Source organism: Crinia signifera, chromosome 7 (genome assembly GCF_055691185.1).
Source record: "Crinia signifera chromosome 7, ASM5569118v1, whole genome shotgun sequence".
In the NCBI taxonomy this organism is placed as follows: Eukaryota; Metazoa; Chordata; class Amphibia; order Anura; family Myobatrachidae; genus Crinia; species Crinia signifera.
In genome coordinates, this window is record NC_139223.1 from 175,964,552 (window position 1) to 175,977,457 (window position 12,906).

The following is a 12,906-nucleotide window of genomic DNA, read 5'->3' on the forward strand; positions in this document are numbered from 1 at the left end:
GATGTGCTATCAATACGAATACGAATTGCCGTATTTTCGGGATAGTAAATGTCAAAAATAAGTGTATTTCTGGATACAAATACACCTATTTTTTACAAATTTCCTTTAGTACATTTCCCCCATAGTACCATGTTACACACTGACTCGGGTAGATGTATGAAGCACTGATAAGGGAGGAGAAGTGGCCCATGGCAACCAATCAAAAGAGAAGTAACATCTATAATTTGCATAATATTAAATTATACAGAGCAGCTGATTGGTTGCCATGGGGCACTTCTCCTCCCTTATCACTGCTTCATACATCTACTACTGTGTTTAAAAAATGGCTGTTAGGGGCTGATTAGTTGGTACTTTATCTTCCATCTGCATTATATACATCTAAGGATTAGTAAATAGACCCCTAGATGATTTCAGTTTTTCTCCCTGCAGAGCTGAGGTTTACATCAGGCATGGCCCTCCAGCTGTTGTGGAACTACAAGTCCCATCATGCCTTGCCACAGTTTTACTATTAGGGAATGCTAAAACTATGTCAAGCCATGCTGGGATGTGTAGTTCCACAACAGCTGGAGGGCCGCCGTTTGGTCATGCCTGCTTTAGACATATCACTGTACAGTCCGGGAAGCTTGTTGAAGGCAAACTCACCCGCCCAATCCTGTGTTAAAGATGACCTCTCCAGCGACTGACTTCGGGTGTCCAAAAGAGTATCCTTTCATTTTGGTCCCATCTTGCAGCACTAGATTGGCAGTGTGAGCCTGACAACAGAAATATGGAATCATTTCATTGTGTTGAAAGATAACAATTATTTTTCCCTGCACTCCTGGAAATTATATATATATATATATATATATATATATATATATATATCTGAAATAGAAGGGTGAGATGGGCGCCTCCTAGTGTAGTATTCTAATAAATGTCAGTTGGTGTCCCTTCACCACATAGACACACAGACGGCACCCCTATGTCAAAAGAAGTACCGTAGGCAGTGGTCTTGAACCACTTTTTATGAGCGTATTTCCAATCCCAGGTTATCTCCCGGACTCTCTTTACGACCTCTCTTCCTATTGTCCTCTCCTCAGTGATCCACACCACAAGGTTTAGTATATAAACACAAGGAGGAGAAAAAGAGGGAAGCAGACTAGTGTAATACGGTCTAACAATTTTAATAGACGCTACACACTACACAATAAAAACTCGTACAATATTAAAAAAAATTTTAGGCTTATCTGGAGGTCTTTAGGTAGTCCTTTCAACCTTCCACTGCAGACTTGGATTAAGTACCCTCTGAGGGTACTTAATCCAAGTCTGCAGTGGAAGGTTGAAAGGACTACCTAAAGACCTCCAGATAAGCCTCAAAATTTTTTTAATATTGTACGAGTTTTTATTGTGTAGTGTGTAGCGTCTATTAAAATTGTTAGACCGTATTACACTAGTCTGCTTCCCTCTTTTTCTCCTCCTTGTGTTTATATACTAAACCTTGTGGTGTGGATCACTGAGGAGAGGACAATAGGAAGAGAGGTCGTAAAGAGAGTCCGGGAGATAACCTGGGATTGGAAATACGCTCATAAAAAGTGGTTCAAGACCACTGCCTACGGTACTTCTTTTGACATAGGGGTGCCGTCTGTGTGTCTATGTGGTGAAGGGACACCAACTGACATTTATTAGAATACTACACTAGGAGGCGCCCATCTCACCCTTCTATTTCAGATTCAATACATAGGGTTCTAGGGAACAGGAACCCATAGGAGAAGGAGCTGCCACCCCCAAAAGTAAAGGGGGAGTGTTTCTAAAAATTAATAACACGGAACAGTGTTTGAACAAATTATCTGTATCCAAATTGAGAAAAATAGCGCTGGTACCACCACACTAAACATATATATATATATATATATATATATATATATATATATATATATATATATATATATATATATATATAGGGCATATACTGCAGGAATGAGTGTGATCTGTGATCCCTGGTAAAGGGATGCAGTCAAAATACCGACATGGGGTTTTTCACTGTTTTTTTGAGCCGACATGTGCTGACAGGCGGTATTTCATGCCCTACCATCCACTAGGGCGTGGTGGGAGAATAAAATAGTGTGCCCGAAATATTGCGAGCAATGCGAGGGGCTGCGGTTCACTTCCAAATGTGTCCATGTCGACTGTGTCGACATTCGAGTAAAAAAACAGTGAAAAAAACCATGTCGACCTCGCAACCTGTCAACCGAAATTCATGTTGACTTCTTCACCTGTCTATATTCTATATGTCGGTATTTTGACCTTGTCGGGATTTTGACCGTTGGGATTTCACACCGAATCCCTGGTAAACAGGAGGGGGGGGGGGGTAGATTTAACATGTTCAGAGAGAAATTTAGTAGGGATGTGTCCAAAACACTGCACCAAATTGCTGTGTAAGAATAAGAACTGTCCTGCATTTATGGGCTACATGCAAAAGCAGACATTATTTACCCTGCATGCAAAAAAAAAAACATGTAATTGCACCTGTAGCAGCATGGTTTGTTCTACATACAAAGTTACTCCTCTTTATGCTTTGCTCCCAACTCAGAATAAGCCCCATAAAGTGCCATTTATTAACTATATGTAGTGTGTATAATTTTAGGGGCAAATGTATACAGTAATTCTTAGAGACAGATAAAGTACCGGCCATTCAGCACTTAACTGTCATTCTTCAAACACAGGGGGAGATTCTCTAAACTAAAAATGCGGTAAACAGAGGCGTCACTATAGCACCGCAGCCCCCGCGGCCACGGGGGGCGCTGTGCATGTGTGGGCGCCGGGGGGCTGTGGTGCTATAGTTAGCCCCCTCCCGTCCGCCCATCTGCCGCCCGCCAATCCGCCGCCCGCAGCCTTACCTATCTTGCTGGTCCCGTCCCGGCTCCCTTGCTGGCTTCATTCTTCTGCTAGTGAGACGGACCACAATAAAATGTCCACCCATGGGGGCGGACATTTTGTGTTGGTCCGTCTCACTAGCAGAAGAATGAAGCCAGCAAGGGAGCCGGGACGGGACCAGCAAGACAGGTAAGGCTGCGGGCAGGGGGTGCGGCGGGGGGCGCCCCCCATTAACGGCGGGGGGGGGGGCGCCCAATTCATAGTTACGCCACTGGCGGTAAAAACCCCGTTATCGGGGTTTTTACCGCATTTCGGATGCTCTAAGCATCCCCCACCAGGTTATCGCGATGGGGGGCATCACCAGAAAAATCTGGCGATGCCCCATAGAAGCCTATGGGCATCTACCGCGTCCCACCGCCACCCCGCACGGACCCCTGCCGCCCCGCATCGACTCCCCCTCACCTGCCCGGACCTGTGACCTCCTCCCTGCACTGTGATCCTCTTCCGGGTGTAGGGAGGAGGAGAGCCCGGCGCAGCACCACCAGCATCGGGGGAGGGAGGGGGGAGCCGCCGGGACCCGCTGACTCTCACCGCAAAGGACATCTCTTAACGCAAGAGCTGTCCTTTGCCATAATTATCGCATATGTTAGAGCATATGCGATAATTATGTAGGCGATGGGGGGCAATGTGCGGCGGTAAGGGGGTGCGGATGTTAGAGCATCCCCCCATAGCCTGTAACATGTATCCCCCCCATAGCCTGTAACATGTATCCCCCCATAGCCTGTAACATGCAGATGTGAAACATGTAAAGCCCCCTTCACCTGGTGCAATTCATTTTCTATTAAATCCCGCTTCGATTGAATCGCATGGCGCAGTGTACACATATGATTTTGGCTATATGGTACAGATCTGTACTATATAGTCTTGCCAGTCTATTTTTCTAATCGATTTCGATGCCGTGGGGGCTACGCATCGGGATTGAATCGGCATTGATTGTTTCTGAAAACTATTCGATGGATATTGAATTTTATAGTCAAATTCTAATTGAAAGCTATTGAGAATTGCACCGTGTGTACGGGGCATTAGATTTACAGTAGGTGGGGTGAGTACAAACTGACACCTTCACTTGCAGTGTAACAATAAAGCTGTCTGTGGACTACATGCAAAATCAGACAGTATTTACCCTGCGCAGCAACAATATAACAGACCAAAATCTCTGCACGTTACATCTGCCCCACCTGCAGTGCAGCATGGTGGTGTCCAGTTGGTTTTTTGCTTTACTTACAAACATGAATCAGGCCATAATTAGACTGTCCTTCATCAGGACGCGCTGACCCCTGATCTTCTACTAACTTACTAGTAACCAAAATTGTTTTCCAGTTGAACAATTGCAAAACAAACATTCTCTGCACATTTTGCATCTGCCCCAGGGCAAGATGAAAATGTTTTACGGGCCTATACAGATAGAGGGCGGCATTGTGACCATGCTGTGTGGGTGTGGTCAGTCATCTGTGGGTGTAGTCAGTGTTGTGTGGGCGTGTCTTCCAAAATACATAAAAATACATAAAAATTCTGAAAAAAAAAATTTTTGCAAGAAAAACTAGAAATAAAAATTTAGTATGTATGAGTAATTTGTACGCTCCAGGAGGGACGGGCAGATGAAGAGGACCGCCCAGCGTTTAATGGGCGTGCCCGCAAAAACCCGCATCACATGGCATCAGCGCCCACCCCGAGTTCGGCCATCTGCGGCCACAATAAAAGTCAGTCTAGAATGCGTTACATTAGCGCACAGGAGACAAATAATCCGAGGTTGAGCGAGCACCAAATGATTTTTCACCTGTTCAGCCACATGCAAGTGTATGTGTATGCAAAGGTACTTGTATACTATCACGGCGCCCATCGCATTGCAGGCCATAAGGCATGCGATGCGACACGATTGGCACTTGATGGTATACAATGCGATGCGATTTTAAATTGTATAAGCACCCTAATGGGGCTTACAATGTTAAAAGCACCCCCACGCCACCCCCACTATGAACGTGAACCCGAAGCGTGACGTACGCGTCCTACGACCTTTTCATACCCCCACTATCCACGTTGGCGTGGAGTTGATTTCATATAGTGTGGCGAGCGCCGCGAGCCACCGACCCTGAAGCATGGCGAGCGGAGGCGGAATACATGTAAAGTTATACGTGGCCGCTGGCCACGCTTCGGGCTCAGTGGCTCGCTCCGCCCTCCACACTATATAGAATCAACTCCACGTGGATAGTGGGGGTATGAAAAGGTCGGAGGACGCGTAACGCCGCTGCTCGCCACGCTTGTGGCTCGCTGCACTCGCCACACTATATAAAATCAACTCCGACGTGGATAGTGGGGGTATGAAAAGGTCGGAGGACGCGTACCGCCGCCCCTCGTGGGCTCGCTGCGCTCGCCACGCTTCGGGTTCACGTTCATAGTGGGGGTGGCGTGGAGGTGCATTTAACATTGTAAGCCCCCATTAGGGTGCTTATACAATTAAACATCGTATAGGGGGCTTATACAATTTAAAATCGCAGTGCATCGGGTGTATGCCATGCAATGCGATTAAAAGTTGTGCGACCAAATATCGTGGGCGCCGTGCTAGTACACAAGTACCTATGCGAATACTAGTACATTGTCCTCTCCACTCCCACTATCCCCCTTTGGACACTTCTCCTTCCTCGATCGCTTCCCTTCTATACTGTGTTATTTGTCTAACTGTCTCTCTGTACACAGGGTATCCGGTCCATACTGTAGGTCAGTCAATAGGTCAACAATGACAAGGTTGACATAGACAAAAGATCAACACATGTAAATGGTTGACAGGACTATGGTCGGCACATGATAAGGTTGACATTTTTTTTCCATACTTGTGAGCGGAACCTAAAATGCGTGGCAACACTGTACACTAATTTGGGGAACATGTAATGAAATATACAAATTAAGATCCCAAAAAATTGATGTCAGTTATGCGTGCAAAGGACGACATCAATTTTTGGGGATCTTAATTTGTATATTTCATCACATGTACTCTGAATTAGTGCACAGATAACAGAGAGGCAGTTGGACAGATAACACAGTATAGAAGGGCAGTGATCGAGGAAGGAGAAGTGTCCAAAGGGGACGTGGGATTCCCGGGGGATAGTGGGAGTGGAGAGGACAATGTACCAGTAGTAGAGATTCTGATCGAGCAAGTACAAAGATTAGGAGTAGAGAGGCCAATCCCAGGATCGGCAGGATCCAGGGATTTTGGCCTAAAATCGTCGGGATGTGAATCCCGGGATTGAAGCTTCCAATTCCGGGATTAGATCCCCCATACAAAAATGTACTTTTTGTTTAAAGCCGGGCAGCGCTGAGCACCTTAGAATATGGCTCAGGCGCTGCCCGGCTACTGTTTTGGGGGTCGGGACAGCATGCTGTGCTGAGTCTGACAGGCATGGCGGCGCCCGGGCTGCGCAGCGTGACCCCTGACATCACGCTGCGCAGCCTGGCCGCCGCTATGTCTGTCAGACTCAACACAGTCACTGTTCCAAACCCGGACAGAGCCCTCTGTGTCGCCCCCCAGGAGACCGTCAAACGATCCTGCTCCCTGCTGTGACAGGACAAGGCAGAGGGGTTGGGGGAGGGTGGGTGCAATTTTTTTGTAGTGACATTTGGGGAAGGGGACTTTTTTTTTTTAATTAGGGAGGCCAATCCCGGGATTGAGCATTTTTCAATCCCGAATCCCGGGATTGAAAAAGTGCTCCGGGATTGGCATCCCTAATTAGAAGGGTGCAGAAGAAGAGGGTGATTGGTGGGTATGGAACTGGCAGAGGGGTATGGGAGGAAGGACCTATAGGTGTGACCCTTTGGCTCAGCTGTGAGTGTTGGTCAGTTTAATGAGTGCAGTCTCGGTGGAGTGTGGAGAGCAGAAGTCCATCAGTGAGAGGGGTGTAAGCTACCCTACTAAGTAAATGGTAAAGTCTCGGGCTCTCGCCAGTTGGGCTTTCTCTCCTACAGTCTTCTCCAGGTAATCATGTAACGCTGTGGTTATCCTTACAGTATATTATACATGGATCTTTATACCCTTGTCTGTAACCGTCTACTGTACTTCTGTCTGTTGTTGTATCCCAACTGAAGGGAACATGTCTGGGGCTATTTAAATAAAAGATAATATTATTATACTAAGAGTGTATTAGGGTGAGGATGTGGTGCGCAAGGGGTGGGGTTATGGTTAGGCTGTGGGGATTGAGGGTTAGGCTGCAGAGAATAGGCTGTGGGGGATAGGGTTAGACACTAGTGGGGAGAGTTAGGCTGCAGAGGGAGGATTAGGCACCTAGAAGGGGGGCTAGGGTTAGACTGTGGGGGGGCGTAGGTTTAGACTGTAGGGTATAGGTTTAGGCTGCAGAATAAGGGCTAGGCACTTAAAAAATATGGTTAAGGTTAGGCTGCAGGGAGGTTAGGCTGCAGGGTATGAGGTAGGGTTAGGGGGCAGAGGAAGGGTTAGGCACTAAGAAGGGGAGCTAGGGTTAGGCTTCAGGGGGGTAGGTTTAGGCTGCAGGGTATGGGGGTTAGGGATGTACACTAGCGGGGAGGGATAGGCTGCAGAAGTTGGGTTAGGCACTTAGAAGGGGGCTATGGTTAGGCTGCGGGGGGGGGGGGTGCTTCAAGCGTTGAGTCCTAGCTCAAATCGTAATTGGATTATTAAATTTAAGCTGTCCAGTTTTTTTGAGGCTACATATAAAATCACCCAGTATCTATCTGTGACCTATTACCCCTTTCACATTGCAATAAGCCGGGTTACTAACATCATACTGGGGCGGGGCAGAGGGGCGGTACTTCATCAGGGGGGGGGGTCAGAGATTGGAAGATTTTGGCTGAGGCTTTCTCCAAGCACTGCCTCCTCCACAGGACGCGGGTCGCTCGACCCGGATTACCCATTCACACTGCACAGCAATACGTGTCCGACCCAGGATTAGCCCTTCTTTTAACCCGGATCGGAATGCCAGGTTGCTGGACCCAAGAAATTGAAAAAGGCCCTTTCACATCGCACAGAGACCCAGGTTATTTTTGCAATGTGAAAGTTGTATTTCTATATATTTCTATCTATTTCTGTCTGCCTATATCTACAGTATCTATCTGCATTAACAAAAAATAAGCTAAACATTGCTGACCAAAGTCAACAATTCAATAGTGGATTTTCCTTTTCAGTCTGAATGGAAGTAAATGATTCCCCATATTAAGCATTCCACTATGTGAGGTCACAGTGCAGTAGATCTGAATGGTATTGTACAGTGTATGAGGCTGAATACATTTTCTGTTATCTCCATATACACCTCTATAACCTACATACTCTATGTGGTCATATATCTGATTATAGTAGCTTTGTGACTGGCTTGTTAGGGACAGCATCGCTGTGACTGTGATACTTCTTACTTTATGGCTACAATAAAACAATGTATATGTTATATTATGACATATATATATATACTGTATATATATATATATATATATATATATATATATATATATATATATAACGCTGCTGGTGCTTGGACAAAAGGGGCCAGAAGCACTAAGCTTCCAAAGTGATAAAATGGAGAGTGATAAACAGCCAGCCAATCAGCTCCAACCTGCCATGTCACAGACTGTGTTTAAAAAATGTCAGGTATGAGCTGATTGGCTGGCCGTTTATCACTCTCCATTTGATCACTTTTGAAGCTTAGTGCATCTGGCCCAAGATCTTTAGCTCCAAGGTCTGGACCCTTTATTGGGTTACACGTATGTTTTGGGGGTTGCTCTGAGATATTGAAACTGGGCACAACACCATAATAACACTTAGAGGAAACTACAGAGCAAACAGGTGTCTAGTTAGACCCAACTATCAGTAAAACATTTCTATGCCCATATCACCAATCAGATTCTGTCTTATCATTTTCTAGGATACAATATAGAAATGATAAACAGATCTAACTACTAAAGCTGTAATACCTAATGATATTATGGCTAATTCGATGATACGTTTACAGTCAACATTATCAATTAGAGGTCACTAGTTTAAACCGCTCGTGTGATGTCACTGTTATACCTTACTTTGCATCTGCTTATGTCAGCATTAAAGTGACATCATTACTTTATGGAGATCACAATAAAAGCCACCTTAGAAAAGATCAAAGCCATTTTGGAAAAATACAATGGGGGAGATGTTTCAAAGGATTGGAGAGAGATACTAAGCCCTGGACCAATCAGCTTCCAATGGTCATATTTCAAAAACAGTCATGGAAGCCAGAACTTGGTTAGTGCTGTACCTCTTTACACTTTATCTCTCTCCAAGCAACGGTCAATCGCCACCAATGTAAGATGCATGTGAGCGGAAAGCAGCAGAATGAAGTTACTAAGCAGATAGAGGTAAGCCAACGCTGATACCTTGACACTCATGAACCGGACGCCGGCTTTGGAAAAGCTCCATTGATGACGGGCAGTGGAGCTGAGAGCCCCAGCCCTGGCCGCTTTAAACACAGATAATATCCGAGTCATCTTTGGGGCCCTGTGGAGCCACTCCGCTCTTCCTCAGATAGTGGTGCAAAGTGTGTGTGTGCAGGAGAGTGGCTGGTAGGAAAGAGGCTGCAACCAGAGCCACTTTTGCTGATATGTGCTCTGACGTGGGCATTTAATAAATTGAAGCCAAGCCCCGCCTCCCCCGATGCCTCCTCCCTCTTCTGCACAGAGCTTACGCTTTGATTTTTAGATGTCTGTATGACTTAGTTGCAACACAGATTAATCATTATCTCTTGGAGTGATGTTCAAACACTCATCCTTGTATCAGGCCTTTGCTTCTCCTTTATCAGCAGTGTTATACCCGGCCTGCGCTAGGGGATCAATAGAAAAGGCCAAAACAGCCATTGAACTGTCCTGAAAAGGCCTTTTTCAACATACAAATCAAATAAACTAAAAGTAACGGTTTCCTCCATATCTGGAACACCCTGTATTCATAGAGGTAGAAAATATTTGTCTGGGAAAAGAACGGTCTTGTTGTGTTGAAAAAACTACTCTCAATAATTTGCATGGAATCAGATTTGGGGTACGCAGTGTATAGGACACAATCTGAAGCAGTGGCGTCACTACCCGGGGTAGAGGGTGCAAGCCCACACCCTCAAAAGGGGGCGATAAATGGTGTATGAAAATGGTGCTCCAAACAGTCAGCTCCACCATGGATGGACCGGAGCTTGTAATCCGGACGTGCAGTGCTCTTGACGTGATCTAAGGCTGCATCCACAGATCCAGCACTCAGATTGCGGGTGCATCGTGACATTTACAGAGTTACAGAAGTTTGCACCAGAGGGCTTGCATCAGAGTCACACAAAAAGTACCTGTAGCTACCAGCAGATTTAGTGGCCTGATTTACTACCTTATGCTAAGAATTTTTATTTATTTATTTATTTATTTATTTATTTACAGGTTCTTATATAGCGCAGCAGATTCCGTTGCGCTTTACAATAGTAGACAGTGATAAAACAAACTGGGTAACAACATACAGACTTGGAGGTAGGAGGGCCCTGCTGCAAGCTTACAATCTATAGGGATATAGGGGGAAACACAAGGACAGGCACCAGTAATACCATAGCAGTCCCACCAAGTTACAAGTCCAGAAGGGTAGCTATATAATACATAAGTGCCTCAGAGGGTTATGCATGTAGAACTTAAACATTATAGGCTTGCCTGAAGAGGTGAGTTTTCAGGGAACGCTTGAATGTTTGGAGGCTATTGGAGAGTCTTATTGTGCGTGGAAGGGCATTCCATAGGATGGGAGCAGCCCGATGAAAGTCCTGTAATAGTGAATGGGAGCTGGTGATCCGTGCAGAAGAGAGACGCAGATCTTGTGCAGAGCGGAGTGGTCGAGATGGGAGATATTTTGTGATAAGTAGAGAGATATATGCTGGTGCAGTATGGTTAATAGCTTTATAAGTTAGTAGAAGTGTTTTGTATTGAATACGGTAAGATACAGGTAACCAATGGAGGGACTGGCAGAGCGGATCAGCAGATGATGAGCGTCTTGCAAGGAAGATCAGCCTAGCATCATTTAAAATGGATTGTAGTGGTGAGAGTCTGTTCTTGGGAAGACCAGTCAGGAGACTATTGCAATAATCAATGCGGGATATAATGAGTGCATGTATAAGAGATTTAGTAGTGTCTTGTGTGAGATACGGTCGTATTTTGGATATGTTCTTTAGATGCATGTAACATGATTTGGAGACAGATTGAATGTGGGGAAGAAAGGACAGGTCAGAGTCGAGAATGACCCCTAAGCAACGAGCTTGTGGGGTAGGGTAGATGGTCGAGTTGTCAACAGTGATGGAGATATCAGGATGGTAACTGTTCTTAGTTGGCGAGAATATAAGTAATTCTGTTTTTGAAATATTGAGTTTGAGTTGGCGGGAAGACATCCAAGATGAGATGGCAGAGAGACATTCTGAAACTCGGCCCAAAACCACTGGTGACAAGTCTGGGGTTGATAGATAGATTTGAGTATCATCCGCATATAAGTGATACTGAAATCCGAAAGAGCTTATTAGTTTGCCAAGAGAGGAAGTATAGATGGAGAACAGCAGAGGACCTAAGACTGAGCCTTGCGGAACTCCGCAAAAAAAATCTTTAGGGCTAATGCAGAAACATACGCCGCCTATTCATTTTACACCAGAAACCGCCATAATTCGTATTGGCCCATGCTCGGTGCAAGAGATCTGTTAAAAATAGGATTCTCTTCCCCATACACACTACTTGGAATCACACATAGCTTTTCATAAGGTATGCCCACAACACTCCTAGGACACACCCACAAGCCCGAGAGATGTAACATGTGTAGGGAGAGTTAAATTTGTTAAAAGTTCAAATTGAATTTGCTAGTTCAAATTGAATTTGCAGTGTAATAATAAGTCTGCTCAACATGTGTAGGATCATACATGCAAAAGCAGCCAGTATTTACCAGTATTTTGCATGCAAGAAATTCATATAGTTTTTATCGCCTTTTGCAGTGCAATACGCTATGTCCAGGTGCACAGTTGCTTTCTTTTTTTTTTTACTTTACTTTACCCCATCTCAGAATCAGCCTCACAGTTTAAAAAAAAATGGTTACACTTGGAAGTAGTGCTAGCATTCCATCAAAATGTTCTTAAATTGTAGAAAGTCTTGAAACATAGAATTTAACGGCAGATAGGAACCATTTGGCCCATGTAAATCATATGTTTAATCATATTGTTACCTCAAGCCCTATTTGATCCTGATTTATTTCTAAGGAGGCTATTCCGCTTGTCCCTTCTGTGAGGTTATATTTCCTCAAATTTCCTCTGGAGCTCCCTCCCCCAGTGTCAGTGTTGCTGCTTTCAGACCGCATACCTGGCTTTGACCCTGTATTTGAAAACGTTTCCAAAAACGGGTCTGCCAGGTAAAACCCCTTCCACACCGCGTCTCTTAAACGGTATATTACCGTTTAAGTGCCGTTTTTTTTTACACTGGCAGACCCGTTTTTGGAAACTTTCCAAATACAGGGTCAAAGCCGGTGCAGTCTCCCCCCCCCCCCCCCCTAGGGTTAACACCCCACCCTAGGGTTAACATCACCACCACCACCCCCCCCTCCCCGGGTTGACATCGCGTCCCCCCCCCCCTAAGGTTAACATCATCCTCCCCCCCCTAGGGTTAACATCACACCCCCCCCAATGTGTTTAAGAACCCCCCCCCCCTTCTCCGTGCAGCCGGTACCTCCCGTTGCAGATCCCGGCAGTACTGTGAAAACCGATGCAATTATGAAAGTAAGTGTCTTTCGGAAAATGGCTGCCGCATAGGAAAACCAGTTTAAAAAAACTGTCTTTCGTATGGGAAAAGTGACTGCCCCCATACAAAAGACAGTTTTTTTAAACTGGTTTTCCTATGGGGCAGCCATTTTCCGAAATACACTTTTTTTCATAAGTGCCTCCGTCACTACAGTACTGCCGGGATCTGCAACGGAAGGTACCGGCTGCACGGAGGTGGGGGGGTGTTTCTTAAACACATTGCGGGGGG

General features: G+C 45.4%; 1 protein-coding gene across 1 annotated transcript in view; it reads right to left on the reverse strand.

The window, feature by feature from the left end:
* The window catches only part of CPS1 (carbamoyl-phosphate synthase 1), a 73,101-nt gene extending 63,617 nt beyond the window's left edge, over positions 1-9,484 (reverse strand). Inside the window, exons 1-2 of the mRNA XM_083154475.1 lie at positions 9,277-9,484; positions 643-752 (exon numbers count right to left, since the gene is read on the reverse strand). Coding sequence (XP_083010601.1) covers positions 643-752; positions 9,277-9,387 — 221 coding nt within the window. The 5' untranslated portion in view covers positions 9,388-9,484. The remainder of the gene's footprint in view (positions 1-642; positions 753-9,276) is intronic.
* Between the last annotated feature and the right edge of the window lie 3,422 nt (positions 9,485-12,906).